This window comes from Pinus tabuliformis, chromosome 9 (assembly GCF_031772625.1).
Source record: "Pinus tabuliformis cultivar Carrire ecotype Pingquan chromosome 9, CPIR1, whole genome shotgun sequence".
Classification (NCBI taxonomy): Eukaryota; Viridiplantae; Streptophyta; class Pinopsida; order Pinales; family Pinaceae; genus Pinus; species Pinus tabuliformis.
The window spans coordinates 1,400,262,806-1,400,287,083 of record NC_142307.1 but is presented as its reverse complement, the minus strand read 5'-3'; the positions used below and the strand labels follow the sequence as shown (position 1 = coordinate 1,400,287,083).

Below are 24,278 nucleotides of genomic sequence, written 5' to 3'. Positions count from 1 at the left end.
ATGAAATCGACTTAAACAATAAATGGAGCATGAACGAGTGCAATTTCTTATGTCACTCACAATTAAATTTTGCAACAGCAGTATGAAAATTTTAGCTTAGAAGACCTTTAGATGTAAAATAAGATACCAAATGCAAGTGAAACAATCCTCTACAAAAACCACTTTGTCAATACCAATTTCATGAATGAGTTTAAGCTCTCTATCACTGTTATGATTTCAGACTTTAGAATATGCTCAAAACAGAGATGACCATCATTAGAAATGTATGAAAATTGCCCAAACCATGAATGCCAAATATGCTCAAATGACTTATCAAAAAGAGTGAAGGGATCTCTACTTGAATGGTTCATGAGGCACAATACTTGCTAAGGTTTTGCAAATGGGGTAGCAAGCTAAGTGGGCTTGATTGTGGGGAAAACTCCACAGTTAAGCGTGCTTGAGCCAGAGGAGATCTGGGATGGGTGACCTCCCGGGAAGTCCTGGTTACCGGGTGCAAGCCCCGGAAGTGATGATTGACGCTATGTCATTTATATCACCAGTTTCAATCCCACTTCTTCACCCCTGTGAGCATCACCCGATGCAATAAGTGCTAAGTGAACTATTCAAATCATGAGAAATTAGTCACTTACGACTACCTCTCATGGAAATGGTCATACGTGAATGACTTACTTAACGCAGTTGAATCCCAAAAATGATATCTAATATGTAAGATATTTTGCCAAATTTATTTTATGTCACTTAGATAAATATTTTATCACCATTAGGAAAAGATTGGATGGTTGTAAGGAAACAACGAGCTAGTAAGGCTAAGAGAGATCAAACCAGTGAGGATCAAGGCCTAGAGGAACACAAGGAGACCTTGTCCAGAATTTCTCCAAAGGAGATCCTACCTGCAACCACCAAAAACTTACCAAGTTCACTGCAAAATACAAATGTTAGCTTCAGAAAATTGAATGATAGCCAAACAGGGATGGATGAGGAAGAAGAGAGGTCAAAGAAGAAATGATAGAGGGAGCAGCAGGCCTCTTAGAGGTTGCGGCTAGGTGAGAAAGATTGCCAAGGGAGGAGAGAGGTCATGGTAGGAAGGAGAAGGAGCCTAAAGGCTCACGCCAGGGGCTAGGGAGGAGAAATAAAGGCAGAAGAGGGAAAAAGAAGGCTCCCGTGAGGCAGGGGAAGGGAAAACAAGGGCAACGGAGGGAAGAAAAGGAGAATGGGCAGCAGAGGAGAGAGGAAGGCAAGGAAGGCCAGCGGAAGGAAGGAAAGGGGCAGAGGAGGCTAGCGAATGGAAGCCGCAAGGGAAAAGAGGGCAGCAGGGGTGCTAGAAGCCCACGGCTAGGGTTGAAAACGGCCCTAAGGGCCTGCGGCTAGGAGGAGCCTCCTTAGGCTGACGGCAAGGCTTGGAGGCCTCATGGCTACGATTATGAGGCCCGAAAATCTTTGAAAACGCTTTAAAAAATTAAATTTTACTTCAAACCTCTGAATACGCCAAACATTGTTGAAGAGTGTATCTAGGTTCAGTCATCATATTTATATTTGAGTCATTATGAAATGTATTTATCGAAGAATAAAAAAGGAAAATTTATTATTATTACAACGACCTATTAAAGCATGGGTTTCATGCTTGGGTCATCATCTTATAGGTCAAAGTCCCCATTGAGGACTTCTAGGTTTTATATTGAGTCATTAGAGTCATTGTCCATTTAATGAGACCCTTCTTGGGCTTTTGAATCATGTAAAAAGAATTATTATTGAGTCAAATATGTAATTTGTCACCTCCACACCAAGTCGGCCCTTGCCTGATGAAGTCGGCCTACAAGAGGACAATTCAACCCACAGAAGAGGCTATATATACAAGTGCAGTTCGATCTATTTGCTCACCAACTCAACAAGTTCAATACACAAGAAGGAAGTGCAGAAAAGTGTGAAGTTCAAGGAGAAGAAGGAAGAATTGCAGAAGAAGAACAAGTCGAAGTTTTGGGCTATCTCTCTCTCTCTTTCATACGAAGTTACTGGGTTGTTGTTGGGGTCAAAGATCTACTACTGGGGAGGTCAAAGTTATGGATTTGCTAGGTTGAAGTTTTGTTGCTAAATAGGTCGAAGTTCTACTGCTGCAAGGTCGAAGATCTAGATCGAAGTTGCTGGAAGGAAGGGCTGACTTGGTGATTGGAGGAAGTTTGTGTCTAGGTCGAAGAGTCTTGGATTATCTCGTCTTAACTACTGAAGGAAAAAGTTTGACTGGGTTTTCCCCTAGATAGGGGTTTTTCCCTAGCTGAGTGCCTACATCTTGTGTCTCTTGTTCTTGTGATCTTCATACACACATAATTTGGTAATTGCTTGATGAAAGATAATATAATAAAGAAGTAAAAGAAGCCAACATAATTCACAAGTAATTATCAAGAAAGAGAAATCAAACCCTAATACTACTAGCATTGATTTCTCAACATGGTATCAGAGCTAAGGTCAAGAAAGATTGGAGATCACTCTATTGGCTTGAAAGAAAAAGCTACTCCCTCTATGATAAGATACTTGAAAATGGGATTCAATATTGCAGGAAGCTGGATCAAAAGAATCATCTACAACTTATTCAATAAGGTCAAAAGCAAAGGGTTCTTGGCTGCACTCACAGGTTCACTCAATGATGACAATGCATGGATTATTGATAGTGGAGCATCAAGGCACATGACAAGAAATAGCAAACAGCACACTTTATCAAAGGAACAATCTTTTCATGCAGTGGAATTGGGAGACAACAAAAATTATGTTGTTAAAGACCTGGGATCAACTTCTTTGAAGCTGGATAATGGAGAAAAGCTACATCTCAACAATATACTCTATGTTCTAGGTTTGAAAAAGAATTTACTTTCAATTTCTTGCTTAGAAGATAAAGGTGATAGAATTGCTTTTGTAGATGGAAAAGTTCTGGCTTGGGGAAAAGATTCAAGCATCAATAAAGCTAGGGTTATTGGAGTACATGAAGGAAGTCTATATAGAGTCATAACAACATCTCCTCAAGCCCTAGTTCTCATGGAAACCAATCCCATTAAACTATGGCATAGAAGATATGGACATTTACATTATAAGGTTATTCCCTCTCTCAATCAATTAGTAAATGTCATTCCCAATATCAAAGAAGATCGTGAAGGAATATGCAAGGGATGTGCCTTAGGAAAGAATACAAGGAAGCCCTTTACAAGCAGTGAAACAAGGTCTAAAGAAATATTGGACCTCATTCATTCAGATGTGTGTGGGCCTATGTCTGACAAATCACTTGGAGGTCATCTTTATTATGTAACCTTCATTGATGATCACTCTAGAAAGACATGGCTCTATCTACTCAAATCAAAGGACAAAGTATTTGAAAAGTTCAAGGAATTTAGATCTGAAGTAGAGACCTTAACCGAAAGAAGAATAAAGACTTTGAGATCTAATAATGGTGGGGAATACACTTCAAAAGAAATAATTGCATATTGCAAAGAAGCAGGAATTAAGAGGGAGCTTATTGTTCCCTACAATCTTGAACAGAATGGAGTTGCAGAAAGGAAAAATATAACACTTGAAGAATGTATACGAACAATGATTTTTGATCAAGATATACCAAAATTTCTATGGGGAGAAGCAGCAATGACCGCAGTATATATACAAAATAGAAGTCCTCATAGAATCCTCGATAATATGACACTCGAAGAAGCATTCACAAGAAGGAAGCCATGTGTGGACCATCTCTGAATCTTTGGATGTCCCACCTATATCCACGTTCCAAAGGACAAACGAAAGAAGCTAGATTCTACAAGCATTAAAGGGATTTTCATTGGCTACAGTCTTTCTTCAAAGGCATATAGAATCTACATCAAGGAAGACATATTGAAGTAAGCAAGGACGTTATATTTGATGAAAATCATGCCTACAAAAGATCGAAAGATATTCTTATTGATTCTGATGACAAAGACATACCACTATTCGAAGAAGAAGAAGAAGAGGCCTATTCAAACTGTGATCATACCTAACACAAGGAAGAGGCCAAATCGGTTAAAAGCTACTCTTGAAGATGTCGAAGAACATGGAGCTACGAAAGGAAGTTTTAGAGAAAGCAAAAGACCAAAAAGATATTTTGGATATGTTGCATACATGACAAAATTAATAGACGTTGAACCAACTACATTTGAAGAAGTTGCTCATCAAGAAGTATGGAAAAAGGCAATGCAGGAAGAATATCAATCCATCATGAAGAATGGGGTTTGGGAAATAGTTCCTAGACCAAGTGACAAATCGATTGCCACTTCTAAATGGATCTACAAAATCAAGCATGTTGTTGATGGAAGCATAGGCAAGTGCAAAGCTAGATTCGTTGCAAGGTGTTTCTCTCAAAAGGAAGGTATAGATTATGAAGAAACCTTTGCACCTACCGCAAGACATACTACTATAAGATCCTTGATTTCATAGGTTGCTATAATGGGAGGGAATATCTATCAAAATGGATGTAAAAAAAAACATTTCTGAATGGAACCATCAAGTATACATTGAACAACCTGAAGGCTTTGAAATAAATGGCAAAGACACTCATGTTTGTAGACTCAAGAAGGCCCTATATGGTTTGAAGCAAGCTCCTAGAGCATTGTATGTAAGAATGGATGCATACCTTCTAAGAATCGGGTTCGTCAAAAGTATTGTTGATCCAAATCTCTATATCAAAGTTGTGGATAGTGAGCCAGACATTATTCTACTATATGTGGATGATCTATTTATTACAGGTGTAGAGCGAAGGATACAAGAATGCAAGAAGATGTTGGCAGTCGAGTTTGAGATGAAGGATCTGGGACTGATGCATTATTACCTAGGTCTCGAAGTATGGCAAAAACCTAGGGATATATATCAAGGGCAAGGAAAGTATATAATCAAGTTGTTGCAGAAATTCAGTATGATGGATTCCAAGCTGATGACCAGTGTTGATAATATCGGTATCGGGAAAATATCGGCGAGGGTCCAGAAAATATCTTATCGGCAATATCGGCGAAAATATCGGCAAAATATCGGTAAATATCGGCAAGCATAAAAAATATTTTTTCCAAATTTTTAAATATAGCCGATATTTTGCCGATATTTTCAAAATATCGCGATATTTTGCCGATATTTTCCGATATTTGCCGATATTTTGAAAATATCGCGATATTTTCTCGGCAATATATCGTTTTGCCGAAAATATCGCGATATTTTCGAATATCGCCGATATTATCAACAGTGCTGATGACTACTCCCATGATCACCAATCTCAAGAAGTTGAGAAGCTCTGACTCAAGTCTCGTAGATCCTACCAACTATCGTAAGTTGGTGGGTTCTCTAATGTATTTGCCATCTGGTAAATACCAAACTAGATATATGTTTTGTTGTGAACATTATTAGTCAATTTCAGTTGGAGCCTCGTCATGATCATTGGATAGCTGCCAAGCATATATTAAGATATCTACGTGGCACTATACATCATTGCCTAAAGTATGACAACAAGGAAGTCAAGTTGACAGGTTTTACAAATTCTGATTGGGGTGGCAATGAGACTAATGGAAGAAGCACTATTGGTGGATGTTTTAGTTTGGGATCTGCGATGATATCATGGATGAGTAGAAAGCAAGATCTTGTTGCTTTGAGTAGTGTTGAAGCTGAGTATGTGGCTACATGTGAAGTAGGAAAAGAGGTTGTATGGTTGAGGAAACTTCTATCAGATTTGTTTGAGAAGCCTCTAAGTCCTACTATGATAAATTGTGATAATCAAAGCAACATTAAGATGTCTAAAGATCTCGTGTTCCATGCAAGGACAAAGCATATCACCAATAAGTACCACTTTATTAGAAGCTTGGTACAGGATGGGATTATGAAGCTACAGTATGTCCCAACTGACGAACAAGTAGTTGATGTGTTAACAAAGTCTCTTCCTAATAAGAAGTTTGAATATCTTAGAAGCATGCTTGGTTTGGTTGATATCACTAATCTCATTGATGATAAATGTTTGGAAGAGATTTGAGGAGGCATCTTGTGTAATACAAAATGCCTGGGAGGACATTTGGTTGGCCTGTGTGTTGATGTCTAGTTCCCAAAGTAGGGAGGGTGGCATTGGTCATAGAGCTCTGACCTTGCATTACGCACCTAGTTCCCTGGGTTGATGGTTAGCAAGTAAGCCTGATGGTACCTAGAGAGGCTGAAAGCTTTAGTCCATCTTAGTCCCACCCGGATAGATTGCCCTGGTCAGGAATCTAGTCTGTGGCACCATGTGTGCCTAAACTCTTCGTAGTTATTGTGTTTTGAGATCTTCCTTGTACTTGTATATACAGGTTTAAATTATGAATACCTCCCTAGTTAAGAGGAAGTGTTGAAGAACGTGACTAGGTTCAGTCTTCATGTTTATATTTGAGTCATTATGAAATGTATTTATTAAAGAATAAAAAAGGAAATTTTATTATTATTACAATGACTTATTAAAACATGAGTTTCATGCTTGGGTCATCATCTTATAGGTCAAAGTCCCCATTGAGGACTTATAGGTTTTATATTGAGTCATTAGAGTCATTGTCCATTTAATGAGACCCTTTTTGGGCTTTTGAATCATGTAAAAAGAATTATTATTGAGTCAAATATGTAATTTGTCACCTCCACACCAAATCGGCCCTTGCCTGATAAAGTCAGCCTACAAGGGGACATTTCGACCCACAGAAGAGGCTATATATACAAGTGCAGGCGATCTATTTGCTAACCAACTCAACAAGTTCGATACACAAGAAGGAAGTGCAAAAAAGTGTGAAGTTCAAGGAGAAGAAGGAAGAATTGCAGAAGAAGAACAAGTCGAAGTTTTGGGCTATCTCTCTCTCTCTTTTGTACAAAGTCACTGGATTGTTGTTGGGGTCGAAGATCTGCTACTGTGGAGATCGAAGTTCTGGATTTGTTGGGTCAAAGTTCTGTTGTTGCATAGGTCAAGGTTTCTTTGTTGGATAAGTCGAAGTTCTACTATTGCAGGGTCGAAGATCTAGATCGAAGTCGCTGGAAGGAAGGGTTGACTTCGTGATTGGAGGAAGTCCGTGTCTAGGTCGAAGAGTCTTGGATTATCTCGTATTAATTACTAAAGGAAGAAGTTTGACTGGGTCTTCCCCTAGATAGGGTTTTTGCCCTGGCTGAGTGCCTACATCTTGTGTCTTGTTCTTGTGATCTTCATACACACATAATTTGGTAATTGCTTGATGAAAGAATATAAAAAAGAAATAAAATAAGCCAACATAATTCACAAATAATTATCAAGAAAGAGAAATCAAACCCTAATACTACTAGCACTGATTTCTCAACAAACTTCACCACAAAATGTCACAACAAGGCTAGCAAATTCCCCTTCTAGCTTGGACATTGAGCTTGGAGGAGAAATAGGTGGTGGATCTTGCCTTCTTAAGCCTAGATCCACCTCTAGAAACCCTCACAATGATATTCAGTGCCACAAACCCTTGAAAACTTTCCAACTCTTCAGATCTAGCTTGGAGTTCACCTGCACATATGAAAATAAAAAATACCCAAAACCCCAATATATACAAAAATTGAAAATAAAACCCCAGCTAGTTGCAAAACAAAGGTTAGAAAAATTTATTCTACAAAAATAATTTATAGATTTTACACAATTATACACGAATATACAATGCTTGAAAAGATTTTTTGGAGAATAATTTTTATGATAATGACAATAGCTTGATGTATTTCAAAAGATAGATGTTAACCACAGCCTTAGTGAAATAAGAAACCCACATAAAATTCCTGGAATCCAAACAAGATCAGCCTGTGCCTAAAGTTTGTGAACTTGGAGCCTAAGGGCCGGGGAACCTGCAAACTCTATATATTTTCTTAAGAAAAAAATCATTTGATCATACAATGAATCGGATCACCTAAGATAAGCCCGAAACTTATCAATAGAATGTTCCTACCATCTACAAATGAAATAACAATTCATATAATATTAAAGCACAATACAGGAAAGCACATACCACAGATCAATGACACAAAGACACCATGAACTGTACTCCAAAGTCTTTTATTATGAATTTCAAACGTTCCCGGCAGAACATTGGCTTCACACCAGCGTTACAAAATTACATTCAGACCAGAGTCACTATCATTGTGATCAATAGAAGCTCAAAGGACTTCTAATTATAGATAAATTCCTCCAAGCGGAAAATAACGGCTAGTTGGCTTGATTGCCATCAAAATAATCTTGCCCGTTGATAGATCCTTGATCAACTTTTAATCTTTGTCGTCGAAAAAAAATATTTTTGAGGAATTTTTAAATTTCTCATTAAAACCATTTTTTATTAGTTCAAAAATAATTATTTTGAACTAATTTCCTCAAAATTTTGACTTTGACTTTATCACCAAGGTCCAAGGGTCCAAATTTTCTTGAAATTTCGACTATTCCCTTGGTGGGGGACCTCCAAATATTATTTTTTTTAGACCCACGAATTTTTTCACTTGAAGAAATTAATTTCTCTGACATTTTAATTTTGACTCTAAATTAATTAATTTGTTGACTTAGGATTTTATGTTATTTTTCACAAAAAAATTAATTAATTAACTCATGAGGGGATTAATTATTTTTCCACCCTCAAATATTTTAGCCATGGTGTCTAAGTATGAGAGACCATGTACTAAAATATTTTTACATAAGATTTTACAAATTCAACCCTCAAAGGGGGAATACCCATTCATTATAGACCTTCATAAAACATACCCAATTCTGCGACACAATATGATCTAGTAGACCAAGTGATCTGTAATAAAATAATTTAGTCAATTAGCTTAAATTATTCCCAAATCACTTTTACAAAAGACTTGACTAAAACACTAGGACTCATCTAAGACTTTGATGATAAATCTCACCCTAGGTTTGGGGTGATGTTGGAGGGAAAAACTATGTCGAACATCTGTGTTTAGAAACATAGATAATCAATGAGAGGAAAAACCTCCTTGGATGAAATTCATCACCATAATCATAGGCTTACCTAAGTTGTTACATAACTAACAGTCGTATTAGCATCATTTACATTACAATTTGCAGAAATGGGTTTACAGTGACATGACACACTATTGGCTGATGATTATGAACTTTGAAAAAATTCATTCAAGTCTTTGGATCTTGCTTCCTTGGAATGTTGAAAAAATGTGTGCAACGGATTCTATTCTTACAACAAGTTTTGTTTTTGTGAAAAAATATGAAGCTTATGATGAATGTTGGAGAGCGGCCATTGAAAAGGATCATACTCCAGTGTGGGAAACAAAGAGACTTCCAAGAAATGGAGGTACCTCCCTTGCTAGAAATTGGGTGGCATCAGGAGGTACTCACACATGCCCTTGGTGCTAGGCTTGTGACAGAGAAACACCCACAAAGTATGTGTGTGTAGACCCAAAGTGATGGGGTTATGTGCCCAAGGAAAACATTTAATATTCTAATTTAATGTTGAGGTTGATGTTGGAGATTTCTTGAAGGACAAGAGGGCATCTAAAGGGACCTAAGGACAAGTATAAATAAGCCAATGGAGAGGCTTGATGACAAGGAGATCAAGGATCATTCTTCTTGTGAGGAGCAAGGAGGCTTGAAGAGACTTAGCTGCAAGAGGAAGATTGGAGGACAGCTCGCTGAGTTGAAGGTCCAAGGACAGACAGAATTATGTTTAAGAAATTTGATGGCCTAAGGAAAGGATCTGCAGCTTAAAGGAGGGCATCCGCTAGACTGTAATTTTGTGCATGGCGCAGTTGCAACAAAAGCATAGCAAGTAAGAGAGATTGCAGGCTAGAGAAAGAGGAGGTGTTAAAATTGGCAACTAAGATCAAAATTCCACTACTAGACAGTTCATCTGTTGGAAATAATTATTGCATTGAATTCCTCTTTTCAAGAGGACCAAAATCGACCTAAAGATCACCAAATTTGGATAAGGAAAAATATTTATTTATTCAAAAGAAATTTTATAAGTCATGACCTTATCAAGGCAGGAAAAATTGAAAATTTGAAATTTGAATTTGCCTCCAAGTGTCAAGGTCAACTTCACCTTCATAAGGGAAAATCATCATGTCTAATTGTATATAAGGGCATCCTCCAACCTCCTATTTATATCAATCACACATTTTGCTTCTCTCTGAAATGGCCGCAGAAGGAAGGTGTCTCCAGCAAAGGTCAAAGGGATTGGTTGACGTCTGTGCAGGGTTGTTTGAAGGGCCGAGTCCCCTAAGCAGAAGGTCGAGCCTCCTAGAAGCAGCTTATTTATGAATTATTCTGGGTATGTTTATCATCCATTGCAAGTCCGAGTTATTCCTGAGGTTGACCACAGACATAAGGGCATAGCTGGATTAGTTAGATGCATTTCTTATGATGTGAAAACCATCTCTTAGGTGGGCCGCACCTTCTAAAGTCCTCCTCAAGTATGTCGCGGGCATTATGTTGTTGAACAGTGAACCATGAGGGTAAATTTTTGCCCAGGTAGACTGCTGACCTGTTTCAGTGAAGGCAGATTGGCATCAAGATGTGTTTGGAGGTTTGATTAAGCCTTGTCGTGTAGCAGATGGAGGGTTGACTGTCTTGGAGGAGAGCCTTAGCTGTGAAAGGTTATTTGGGTGAATATGTAAGGGCAAATGCAGTGTACCACATGCCCTAAACAGGAGCAGTCGGTAACTGCAGTATTCTACAACCTATGATCTAATGTAATCTTGTAGCTTTGAATGCTAGTTGGATGGTTGTCCTGATTGATTAGATTATAGTCGATCCTTGATAGACTGGAAGTTGCCCTAACTATTTCAAGCTTCTTCTGCAATATGTCACCAACCTAAGAAGGTATATCTTGTCAGCTTCAGAATTGCATCTATGAGTTGTGATAGTGATTGGCAAGTCAATCTTGACCTTGTATTATTGTACTCTCTCTCTGTTGAACATTTGACATTAATAATAAGAAGAATTGATCAAGGGTTTTCCCCATCTTGGGGTTTTTCCCTAGCTTGAGCCATATTCTTGTGTTCTCTTGCCTTGGCATGTCTTCAGCATTTTTTTTATTTATGTTCTTTCTTTAGTTACTGTCAAAAGGATTTATGTGATTACTAACGGAAATATAATGGATTGAAAAATGGGCTATATGGATTTTTTTGAAGTAACTGTCCTATGCGAAGAACATGTTCCTAAAATTAACAAGAGGCCATAGCCATGAGGAAGTTGGCTGCAAGCCCAAGAAACAGGCAGCAAGGTCTAAAGGAGGCATGTTAGGGCAAGTCGTAGCCCTATAGAGCGTTGTGCCAGGGGCCATAGGCCAGAAAAGGAGGTCGAGGTGTTGTTGTGCATGTTGAAGGCTAGGTGAGGGCTACATCAAGGAGAAAAGGTTGGCCGCAAGGGAAAACAGGGAGACTGGGGACCTAAGGGAGCAGGCCAAGTTCTAGTAAAGGTTTAAGGAGCTACAAGAGCAAAGTGTTGAACAGCTGAAAGGATATAGCAATAGTTGAAATGGCAAGAAGTGCCCTTGGAGGGCAAATGAGAGTTGATAAGGCTCAACCTCAGCCCAGGTAACTTGTACAAGAGAGTTGTATTTTGCCTTGTTTATTTTTTCCATTTTACAGGGATTGAAAGGGGCCACTTTCCTTGGTACGGGAGCCCTGCAGATTTTCTTGTTAAAGGAATAATAAGAAAACAAATTTGGGCATTAATTCTTATGTATTCTACATTGATCTATTTGTTGGTTTATTTCCTCTGCGTAAAAGTTTTTGAAGTTAGACATTTTCACTGTGTTTATGTTTTCTAGCCAAAACATCGACCAAATCTGGGGTGCATGGAATTCTAATACATCAACCTCACAGCGTCCTCCTTACACATACCACTCTTGACTCACTGTCAGCATTTTGAAACAATGGGAAACTTAATGCATTAATGGATTGATTATAAGGTGCTGAAGCAAACACTAATGAGCAACATTTGTGGTTGTCATCTCTAGCTCAAGCAGATTTTTAGGTAAGTCATTTCGATAGAGCACTATTAGCTTATTCTACTGTCAATCAAGTTATTTTTGTTGAAAAGTGTAGCGAAGAAGGTCCTTCTTGACTTGTTCCTTAGTCAAGAAAGACCACAAACAGTCTTCCTTTAGCATGCACAAGTTCCTAGGAAGTAGGGAGAGTCATAGAGCATTTAACTCATGCGCGGGAGTTGAAGGAGATATCGATCGGAGACATTACAACCTAACCAGGGGATGATGGTCCCTTGACTGGGGAAACCTAACCAAGTCCCTAGACCCCCACAGCGGCCGCCCTTGGCAAGCCGAGCGCCCGACAGATAGCGCTCTAACACCTCCATCTCCCATGGCAGAGCAGGATTCAGGCCCTGGCACCCTTTCCTTCAAGGATATGGTATCAGACCACCTACCAGACCAGGACTCCTTCTTTACCAAGCTGGCCTCCAGCACAGCGTTCCGCTCCTCAAAAGAGAAACCAGAGAATAGAGAAATGAGGCAAGAAAAAGGAAAAATGGCTGAGAAGCACTCAGCAAAATGCACCACCTTTGTCTTCCCCTTAATAATAGAGGTGACTACAACAAAGGGTCGGACGCAGCAAGAAGAAACAAAAACACGAAGTAACTGTAACCCAATAGCCAAGAAAATACCAGAGCTGAAAATACAAGACTTAGGAGTAGCTGTTTACAGAGAGTACATGCAAGAACATGCAATCATCTGCAAATTCATGGGCATCTGGCCCACAGAGAAAGCCCTGAATTGGTGGATACAAACCAAATGGAAACCAAGGGGAGAAATCAAACTTCAACTGGGATCCAAGGGGTTCTTCATAGTAATTTTCGACCTCCTAGAAGATAGAGACAAGATATTCGAAGGAGGTCCCTACTTCTTCAACTCAGCAGGACTGTATATGAGATTTTGGAAAGAAAACTTCACTCTGGAGAAGGAGGATTTTACAAGAGTCTCAGTTTGGGTGTGCCTCTATTCCTTTCCTACGGAATATTGGGCTCCTTCGGTCCTAAAAGGCATAGGAGATCAATTGGGAGAGTACATAAAAATGTCTGAAGGCACCAAAAGCAGACACTATGTCTCCTATGCCAGAATATGTGTGTATATAGATGTCTCCAGAGCCCTCCCAAAAGCCATTAAACTAATTTTCAGGGATGAAGTCTGGCTCCAAAGTATAGATTACGAACACATCCCCTTCAGGTGTAGGAAGTGCCATGAACATGGCCACCTCTTCAAGGACTGTCCGCAAAACAAAACCCCTCAAAATACTGAACATGCAAGCAAGAAAAAGGACAACGAGGGCTTCACCAGAGTCAATACAAGAAACAAAAATAGCAGGAAAAACAACACAAAGAAGGAACAACAACATGTTGTTAATCAAAACCAATTTGATGCCCTAGTCAATATGCAAGAACAACCATCTCTGAACTACCCGACAGGTGAGGAAACAAGAGAAGACAAGAAAACTGAGGCAAACAGGGAACAAGAGGACAGAGAAGCAGATCAAAGCAATAGGGAAAATGAGAACTCTCAGGAGGATACAGAAATGGAACAGATATTGACGGATGAAACCCCAGAGGAAAGTGTTATTGAAGAAGCACTGGAAGGAGTAGACCTAGCATCTATAGCAGAGGAATGGAAGATAAATGGTATAGAAGCAATCCCAGAACACCAACTCCAAAAAATAGAAGGAGCATATCTCCTCCAAGAGGAGCTCAAGCACAGTGCAGTTCATCCTCCACCGGATAGCAATGCATCTAAAGGCATCATAGCAAACATTTCAGCAGGAAGGTACAACCCAAAAGGACCAAGTAGAAAAAGGGGAAGAAAAACCACCAGCCAACTTCTCCAAGAACTGGGTGCCAAGCTCATCAATGAAGGAAAGGTAAAAGCCCTAGCCCTAACCCCCTCTCTTTACCTATGAATTGCATTTCTTGGAATATAAGAGGACTTAATGGTCCTGGAAAGAAAAGAATCTTGAAAAATAGAATCCTTGCCGATAAACCTGATATCCTCCTCATTCAAGAAACCAAACTTGAGTCTGCTCACCTTCCTCTCCTACAAAAAATCTGCTTCAAGCATTACAATTACATAGCCAACTCTGCCATAGGATCAGCGGGAGGAATCATGACCTTATGGAAAAGCTCGCAGTTCGATCTCATCTCCTTTGTGGCCACTCATCATTCCATTACTACTGTCTTGAGAATTATAGGCTCTAATGACAGCATCTGCATCACCAATATCTATGCCCCCCATAAGGTGACTGATCGAATCAAGATGCTTCAAAGTATCTCAATCTTGATGGATTCCATCCACATGCCTTACAAAATAATAGTTGGGGACTTCAACATGATAAAAAATCTTGGGGAAAAAAGGGAGGAATTCAAAAACTGGACAAGGATTCAGAAGCCTTTCTAGCCACTATTGAAAGCCTCAATCTCATTGATATCCCTACAAGTAATGCCACCTTTACTTGGAATAATATAAGAGGAGAATGACAATAGCTTCTAGGCTAGAGCGTTTCCTCCTCTCTGAGTAAGCCTACCTCACCTCCAGGGAAACGGAGGCTCGAATTCTCCCGCAACCTAGCTCTGATCATTGGCCAATCTCATTGAAGATACATATCTCTCCAGGCCCTAAAAACAAGCCATTCAGATTCGAAGCCTTTTGGTTTGATCACCTGGATTTCCTGGGCAAGATGAGGCAATGGTGGGACAACTTGACTACTAGAACTGGTAATAAGATGTACACCTTTCAACAAAAACTAAAATACATCAAAGAGGAAATCAAAAAATGGAACAGGGAAACTTTCGGCAATATCATCACCAACAAAAAAACTTGGAGCACAAAATGGAACTTCTCCAACAGCAAATCATCAATGAAGGTATCACAAATCACAGAAAACAAGAAGAGCTCAAATTACAACAAAGTTGGGAGGAAAGAGCCACTCAAGAAGAGAAACTTTGGCAATAGAAATCCAGAATAAACTGGCTAAAATGTGGGGAAAGGAACATTGCCTTCTTCCACAAATCAATGATCCAACACAGAAGGAATAACATAATTTTGGCTCTAAAGAACCGAGAGGGACACCTCATTCATTCTCAGGAGGAAATGGAAGAAGAACTAACTCAGTACTTCAGCACTCTCCTCACAGAGCCAAGGAATAATCAGGCAGAGGATATACAAAAAATTACCAACCACATTCCTAAGATCCTCACTAAGGATCATAACAAAATGCTTCTGAGAAAGGTTTCACTTCAGGAGGTGGAGGAAGTAGTCATGAGTATGCCCAATGGGAAGCTCCTGGACCGGATGGGTTTACCATTGACTTCTACAAAGCTTGTTGGCCTATCTTAAAAAATGAGGTCCATGCCCTGGTTGAGGAATCCAAAATCCAAAAGTTGGTCCTAAAAGCTCTCAATGCCACCTTTCTCACTCTAATTCCCAAAGGCGACACAACAAACTCCCCGGATAAGTTTCGTCCCATAGCCCTCTGCAATGTCATATACAAGATCATCTCCAAAGTTTTGGCCAACCGCTTGAAAATCATCTTGCCTCTTCTAATCTCCCATCATCAAACAGGCTATGTGGAAGGTAGGCAAATAATGGACAGTATCATCCTCTCCCATGAACTAATCCACTCCCTCAAAATGCAAAAGAAACCTAGTATGATGATCCAACTAGATATGTCCAAGGCCTTTGACAAAATCAGTTGGGCCTACATGAGAGAAGTTCTAGCAGCCTACGGGTTCCACAAAGAGTGTATTAAATGGATAATGGTGATGGTTTCAGGAGCTTTTTTCTCAATCCTCCTAAATGGCTCCCCCTCTCTGCCCTTCCACCCCTCTAGAGGCATCAGGCAAGGGGACCCGATTTCACCCTTTCTCTTCATCATAATGGTTGAAGGGCTCAGTCACTCCATTATTGTTGCCTTATCTTCCAATGACCTAACAGGCCTCAAGCTCTATGCTTCAGCTCCTCCTTCCACACACCAACAATTTGTGGATGACACTCTACTCATGGGTCTCCCTACTGCTAAAGAAGCCTCCTCCTTCAAGGCCATTCTGTCTGACTTCTCTGCTACCTCTGGCACCTCCATCAATCAAGAAAAATATAAATTGTTCTTCTTCAATACCTCTCCGTCCATTCAAAGAAACATTGCTAGAATCCTTGATTTTCCTATAAGCATCCTCCCCTCCAGATACCTAGGGGTTCCCCTCACCGACAAGCCAATGGCTCGTTCCACTTGGGAAGCCCTATTAAATAAGCTAGAAAAGAGGTTGGCAAACTGGACTTTTCGATTGTTAAACCTGGCCAGCCGCCTAGTTCTGGTAAAATCTATGCTACAGGCCATTCCCGTAACTTATATTCAGCTTTGGCTGCCCCAAAAGCGATCTCCAACGTAATCTGAAATCTGCAAAGGAACTTCTTATGGAGAGGTGTGGAAAAAAAGTGGAAATGGGCTCTTGTAGCATGGGACAAAATGTGCAAATCCAAAAAAGATGATGGCCTGGGACTCAAGGACATTGAGCTTCTAGGAAAAGCCTTGGGAGCCAAAACTCTATGGAGATGGATAGTTAACCCCAATTCCCCCTGGGGAACCCTATGGAAGGCAAATATGCTCCCACCCACCTGCAAGAGCAAATTATAAGGCTCAATGGAAGTTCAACCGGCACGGTGAAGTACCCTCTCCACCTAACTCTGGCACCTCCCATGGTCCATCATCACTCCCCTTCCCTCTGCTCCTCGCCCCCCGAGACGCCCCCGCCCCTACGAATACCACCCCTCACCCTCTCCTTCTCATCATTCCACCAGCACTAGTCCCCTGGTCTTTCCGTCTTCCCCCCGTGCTCAACTTGTTATCTACCCCCTCCTCCCCCATGGCTCCCAGGTGCAACTCCAGCCCGACTCCCAGTCAGGGGCGCGGTCGAACCAAAGGATCCTCTCACTGGAATTCTTTAGTTTCTCCTCCCACCACCCACGCGAAGTCCTCCACGAGGCACGCAGCTCTAAACTACTTTGTGGCAGTTAACCCAAATACCCAGGAAAGAATCACTAGTTTAGAGGCTCAAGCCAGAGCTTTATGGAGAGGCGTTCCCTCAGAGGAAGTAGAGACTGACTTTGCCTGGATTCCCAACCCCACTCTCACCAGAGCTAGAGAAAATCTATATGCACGCTCCATCAACATCTGGTGGCAAATGAAGACCATTCTGGGTTTGGCTCTGCAGGTGCAAGCAGAACGCTCCAAGGTGGTTGAGAATAAAATTGACGGCCTCAAAGACAAATTTGTGGTTTTCGTCGAAGTTGTTCACCACTGTCACTTCATCACTCGAGAATCTCCTCAATATATTGTCCTAAAGAAGAAGTCCACTACCAAGATGCATTCGCCAGTTGACTGCTCCTCAAGCATGAAGCAAGAAATGGCGAGAGCCTCCTCCAGTCGTTCGTCCGCCATAGCGCCGCAGGAGGGAAGCACCCAGGAGCAGTCGATAAGTTTGGACAACGACCTGGTTACCGTCAACCCCGAATGGGTGCAGATAGAACCTTTTTGATTTACCACCCTTGCAGATGCACGGCCGCGGCAGAGAATGCGGCAAGGAAAACGGTCCAGAAAATAAAGGTCCTCAGTGTTGACAGTCCAAGCTCGGCTCAGTCCATTGGTTTCTTTTTGGAGTTGACTGCAATTTTGGTCACTATCTGTTTACCTTGTACTGATCTCTGTAACTCTCTAAGTAAGCAGAACGTATATTTTGTATAGACACATAGTAACTATGTCCAGTTAACTGTCAGAATAGCCAGGGTCATTGGCTCTTGTGCTGAAGACTTTGACTCGCACAAACCAACTTATGTAAATACCTCATTTTTATAGTAATACAACTTATCTTATTTACAAAACAAAAAACAAAAAAAAGCTCATGCGCAAGAGCTGAAGGCTCTGTTTTGTTTATCTCCAAGTGCGAGTTTATATTTGAAAAAGGATGAGTTAGTGAGCTTCAGTTTCTAATTGAGGCAAGATGACTTAGAAGAGTCAGTATGACTCAGTTAACAAATCAATCACAAGTCCGAATTTTAAAATTAAATTGCCATATTTAGCATGATTGAAAAGCTTATGAGGAAGACGAAGGCACCCTTGTAATTCATTCTTGTATGCATGAGGTTGTGTGTGTGAGATCCTTATTGTGAGAGTGTGTACCTTGGAGGAGCCAATACGTAGAGGATAGAGAGACTCCTAAATAATAGGGGCCAAGACTACGCTAGGAAATAGGAGGAACCAGCGCAAGAGAATTGGGCTAGGCAAGCCGCAAGCAAGTAGGCGCAAAGGTCAAGGTTGTTGCAAGGTGTTTCTAGCTAGTGTAGCAATGAGAACAGTGAGTTTTCAATTGAAACAGTTAGCCTTGTATTTGATCTAATTGTTCAAAACTCTATCAATAAAATTCTATGACAAGGAGAGGGTTTTCCCAGTTGGGTTTCCCAAGAAAAATCTTGTGTTTTTTGTTATCATGTGACTGTGTTTTATTTTTGTTCCATTCCGCTGAAAATTGGTAGAGAAATTTGGTGTCTTAGTGCAACAATTAGTTTCATATTTATTCACTACAACAATTGCAGAATTTCAAGGAAATTCTACATGGTATTAGAGCACAAATCCATATAAAGACCAACACCAAGGTGATTAATAGATCCAAGGCAATTCATCATATGTGAGGCTATGCATAAGACTGTGGTTTATTCCTGAGACTAGGGAAGAGTTATTTTTAGTGCATTAGGGAGGGTTGAGTCCCTTAAAGTAGTTGAACTATGCGTTGGTTGAGTGTTGGTTTAAGGGTCGAATTTCCTCATGGTGATGCGCATTCCTAAAGGGTCTAGGATTGGGGTAAACACGAAGTTGTGGGGTCTGTAATGGCCACTAGTTAGGGTCGTCCTAAGGTGACCGCAGAGAAGACTTAGAAGGACAAGGAGAAGCAAACATACAGTTGCATAGAAAGTGTCTCTAGTTGATGATAGCAAGGACGTGTGGAGGGTTGTTCGGTGTGTTTTTAGATAGCAACTAGTGGTCCTATGTTACAATGTAAACGTGTGAGGATTCATTGTTGTGTGGGCTACTAGAAGATGCCATACGTACAAAGAACAAGTGGATAGACTCGTTACTGTTAGTGGGCAACCTGATTATGGTGCCCTAGTACAGTGAACGACGAGCAGGGTTATGACAGTTAAGAGGGCAGTTTTTTTTTAAGATCACAGCTAATCAAATTTGTGGAGGACAGGGATCAATTTGTGAAGGAAAACTCTCTGGGTAGACAAGATGGCGTTCCAAGGGTTGAGATCAGACCATTGTTTGGAGGGAGCCTCTAACTTTGTTCCATGGAAAGGGAGGATCATGATTGTATTGGAGGATAATGGGGTGCAAGACTTCGTCAAGAATGCCTTACCACCACCACAAGATCCCCAATAGTTGACCCAACATACTAAGAATGATATCAAGGCAAGGAGGATTATTCTAGAAGGGGTCAGAGATCATATAGTTCCTCATATTAGATCTATATCAGGGTTCCAGTGATACCACGAAAGCTTGCCCTTAAGGAGAAGCTAAGGAGTATATGGATGAGCGTTGGAGAACCCATTGTCACATATTTATCAAAGTTCACTCAGGTACAAGATGAGTTGGGCGGTGTGGGCGTGACTATACCAGAGCATGACCTTGTGAGTTTTGCTCTTGTAGGACTTCACAAGTCTTGGTATGGTTTCCAAGATGCAGTAAGTGGTTGACAAAATTTTCCCAGTTGGGAAAGGCTATGGACTGACTGCGTTCAGGAAGACATCCAGAGAGGGACCAGAGATGGTACATCGATGAAGATAGAGGACGAGAAAAACTTTGCCCTGGCAGGCAAGAGAAGCAAGGAAAAGGGCAGAGAGGGCCAGGGAGTGGTCGAGTCCAGTCAGAAGGGCAAGAAGAAGGATCTAAGTAAGATCAAGTGCTTCCATTGCCATGAGTCTGGACACTATGCCACTAAGTGTCCTAAGCAGAAGGAGTCCAGTATGGATCATGTAGCTGCATCAGCGAAGGTAGATGCCCAGTTTGAGAAAGATTTCTCGATGATAGCTTGCATGGCAAAGTCAATAGGCAGCAGTATATGGTATATTGATTCAGGAGCATCCTTCCTCATGACTAGGAACAAGAAGAATTTCAGTCACCTAAAGGAGAAGGACATGCAGTTTCAGATTGAGCTAGGAGATGAGGTAGTATGCAGCTAGTGGGGTTGGCACTGTCAGTTTTCAGAGGGAGCCAAGTAATTCTCTTCATCTTAGAGATGTCCTCTATGTTCCAAGATTAAAGGAAAATCTTATTTCGGTAGCTACCCTTGAGGACAAGGGTTATGATGTCATTTTCAGCAAGGATAAAGCTTACCTCCAGCACTTAGCTTCTGGGTGTAAGAAGAAAATAGTTGTGAGGGTGAAGAGTCTCTACAAGTTGCATGTAGAGACAAGCACAGCCTTGAGCAGCAAGGCAAGAAGTTCTCAGAAGGGAAAAGTTATGGTTGAGTGAGAGCCAAGCAGAGCTCTCAAGATGGAGCCTCATTTGGTATCTCAATTTGAGTCTAAACTAGTTGGCAGTTGGGTCGACTAGCAAGATGATGAGGATCATAGCCCAGGGCGAGTGGAGGCAGCCACTCAGTCTGTGACTCCTAGTATAGGGAGAGTTCGAGCCAAGTGGGTCGAGGATTTGTTTAAGGGAGATCAGGAGAGAGTTGGATCTTCCAATATCAACTTCAGCGAGGGTAAGCAGCCACAGAGGTACACAGGGTACGTGGCACTTATGACCGAAGTGATAGACTCGCAGAGCATGGTTGGAAAGAATAGGTCTTCAAATCAGATTCCACAGAAGAAAGTAGGGAAGTATTCTAGTTCAAAGGGGGCAGCTGTAGCAGCGGAGAACGTGGTAGTGTTGGATATAGATCCAGGTGGACGAGGTTCTTCCAGAAACACCTTCCTCGCTAAGAGGGAGTGTTGAAAAGTGTTGCAAAGAAGGTCCTTCTTGACTTGTGCCATAGTCAAGAAAGGCCAAAAACAGTCTTCCTTTAGCATGCATGAGTTCCTAGGAAATAGGACAAGACATGGAGCAGTTTACTGATGCGCAGGAATTGGAGGCTCAGTTTTGTTTGTCACCAAGTGCGAGTTTATTTTTGGAAAAGGAGAAGTTAGTGAGCTTCAGTTTCTAATTGAGGCGGGATGAGTTAGAAGAGTCAATTTGACTCAGTTAATAAATCAATCACAAGTCTAATTTCTAAAATTAACTTGCCAGATTTAGCATGATCGAAAAGTTTATAAGGAGGACGATGGCACCCTTGTAATTCATTCTTGTATGCATGAGGTTGTGTGTGTAATGTTGAGAAATCTAAGGCATGAGTATTAGGATATTTCTCTTTAATGATAATTGTTTGTGAATACTTTTTACTTCTTTAGATTAGGATATTCTCTTTGATTAGATTATTATAGCGTTCTTCTTCATCAAACAACTACCAAAGCATAAACAATAAAGAGACAAGAGATACAAAATATAGGCAACCAGCCAGGGCCAAAACCTCTCCAACTTGGGAGGAAAACCCAAAAGAATTCTTCTTCTTATAGATACTTCAATTGATGAATACCAAGACCATGACCAAGACCCTTGACACAACAACCTCTCCAAGACCAAGTCACAAGATCCTTCCTTTCACTGCTTCTTCTTCTTGCCCAAGTCAACACTTGGTCAAACTGACTTCTAGCACTGCTAACTTCAGCTACTCTGACTTTTGGCCTCCTACCATAGTCCTGCAATTCTCGGCCTGACTGCACTCCTGCAATTCCCACGTGTGAGCTTGATTTGAGATATTGTGGAGACCCTTTCCTTCTTCGCTTATCTTGAAGACTTCTCTAGGTGATCTCGGCTAGCAAGGGAGCTGGAATGGAGACCCTTTAGATTACTTTCTTTAGGACTGATATGTTACTGCTGCAGAAACCCTAGTTTTTGCCACACATGCGAGGATATTAGCCCTAAAACAGTGCCCAAAAATATTGTTCTTCCTCTCCTTCTTCTCGCTGGTTATGAGGCTATCTTCCTTGAGACTTTATGACATGATGACCAAACCTAAAGGCTCACAATGGGAGCCTTTACTATAAAATAAAATCCCATGATCATGAAACCCATGAATCAAGCATTACAAAAATAATTTTATTTCCTTCTTTACATCAATTACATAAAACCATAATTACACATGTCATTTTGAAGCAGCAAAAAAGGAAAATTCAGGTCTTGGAAGCATGTCCAATGCTAAGGAATATGGTCTGCAATCTTAATAGTGGCTCCTCATCCGCCGCTTCTAATTTTAGTATTTCAATGAATTCTGTCCCTGATGAACCTAAATAAGAGGAAACTGTCCATCAAATACTAGAAGACATGGACTTGGGAAATCAGGAATTGCAGCCTATTAATACTGGTCAAGATGAGGTGCACGGCAGCCATGTCTTTTATTAGTAGCAGGTGTTCTTACGTTATCCAGAACAGCTCTGATTTTGGGTGTCTTTTTTGAGCTTATACCAGTAGAAACTTTTTGAAATGCTCTGCAAAGGATGATATAGACTTTTTTGTTCCAGACTCATACTGCTTGATGGTTATGCTGATTTTTGTTTTAAAAGACAGCATCATTTTTGCATTGCAAAGCTGACCAGCTTGGCTACAGCCTATTTTTAATACAAAATACTATCCATTTCTGTTTTTAAAAAAAAAAAATTAACGCCAGGCTTCAAAAACTTGGATAGTCATTTCATATGACAATTAGTCTTACAGAATGCGTTGGAAACTATAGCATCTATCATAGTTGAAAATTTCCAGCTGTATGTACAGTTGTTGAAGTTTTTGCCATAAAAAGACAGGCAATATTTTCCGGAAGATGTTTTTTTTGGGATGCAGTTGAAAATGTTGACCATCAAGGATACATATTTAAGGTAGGAATATATTTATATGAATATTGTAAGTCAAAAATAAAAATCTAATGTACGAAAATAATTTAGGAACTATAAGCTATGAGGTGAAGGGCAGTGTAAGTTTTCAACCGTTTGCATTTTCTTGAAGTTGGGGATGGGGGGCAAACTTCAACCTTGGATGCAATGAAAGAACGTCTTGTCAGCCTGGCCAAACCTAGACCTCTATCACATGGGAAGGTTGCAGAGGTTGCATACCTGTCTGCGGCTGACAATAATCGCATTGCGCCCCTGAGTGACCGTGGCTTGTGCAATATTCCTAGTCAAGGAAAACACGTTGAAAGACTCAAAGAAAAAAAATTACGTTGAAAAACTAAGAAAATTTTGGGCATTTGATTAATACTTTCACAACTCACTTTGCCGGTATGTTATTAGCAGTATAAATCACATGAAGATTTCTCCATTTCTACCATTTATAAGCATGAAATGATAAATTCTTTTTCTTAATAGAATCCGGCAATTTCTTCAATTAAACGAATAACCACTTTCTTGATTACAATTGTGAACATTCACTCTACAATATTACTTGAGCTTTCGAGAATTTACACAGACGCTTAAGAAAACCCTAACTTGAATCCACTGAGTAAAGTTTTTGAATAAATTATGTTGGCGCTAATATGATAAAAATTAACACTTACCCCGACGAGTTTGAAGCCGTTCCCTGCTCATTTGAGGAGGACTGGGGAGGCGGAGGCGGAGGCGGAGGCGGTGGTGTGTAAAATTCAGTGTTTTTCACGAAGGAAAAAGCTTCGCTGAATGATGAGGCCGATGCCGGTGGGTTGTTGTTGGAAGAGGAAGAAGGGCGAAAGAGGGAAGGAAGAGGCCGCGACTGAGATTTCTCCAAAACCTCTTGATGCGACGGAATTCTCACCGTTACTTTACCCGCCTGATGCTGCCGTTGCTCTGTTTCTTCCTGTGTTCCCATTCTCCTTTCTGTCCACCGCTGTACGGGTTGAACTCGTAACCTTGGAGTTGTTCAAGGTTGACATCACAGGCCGGGGTACTCGTCAAAACGTCGCTCTTTACGTGGCGACTTTCTTTGTCGAGTACGTACGAAGATCAAATAGGGTAAGAGGGTTCAAATCGTCAGCGATGTAGAATACATTATTTTGGAATAAAAGTATTTTTATTTATTAATAATTAGTAAATTTAGATCCGAAAGGAAAATATTTGATTATAAGAATCAGTCTTCTTCTAAGTGGAATTTGCTGTTTTATTGACCATGGAGTGATTTATTTGGTGACTCAATTTGCATTTATT

The 24,278-nt window shown here is 40.5% G+C and overlaps 1 protein-coding gene across 1 annotated transcript in view; it reads right to left on the bottom strand.

Moving 5' to 3' along the window:
- Positions 1-24,060, bottom strand: part of ERCC1 (nucleotide repair protein) — a 205,513-nt gene extending 181,453 nt beyond the window's left edge. The window contains exons 1-2 of the mRNA XM_089438651.1: positions 23,657-24,060; positions 23,217-23,277 (exon numbers count right to left, since the gene is read on the bottom strand). Of these exons, the coding sequence (XP_089294777.1) occupies positions 23,217-23,277; positions 23,657-23,943 (348 nt within the window). The 5' untranslated portion in view covers positions 23,944-24,060. The remainder of the gene's footprint in view (positions 1-23,216; positions 23,278-23,656) is intronic.
- Positions 24,061-24,278: the final 218 nt, after the last annotated feature.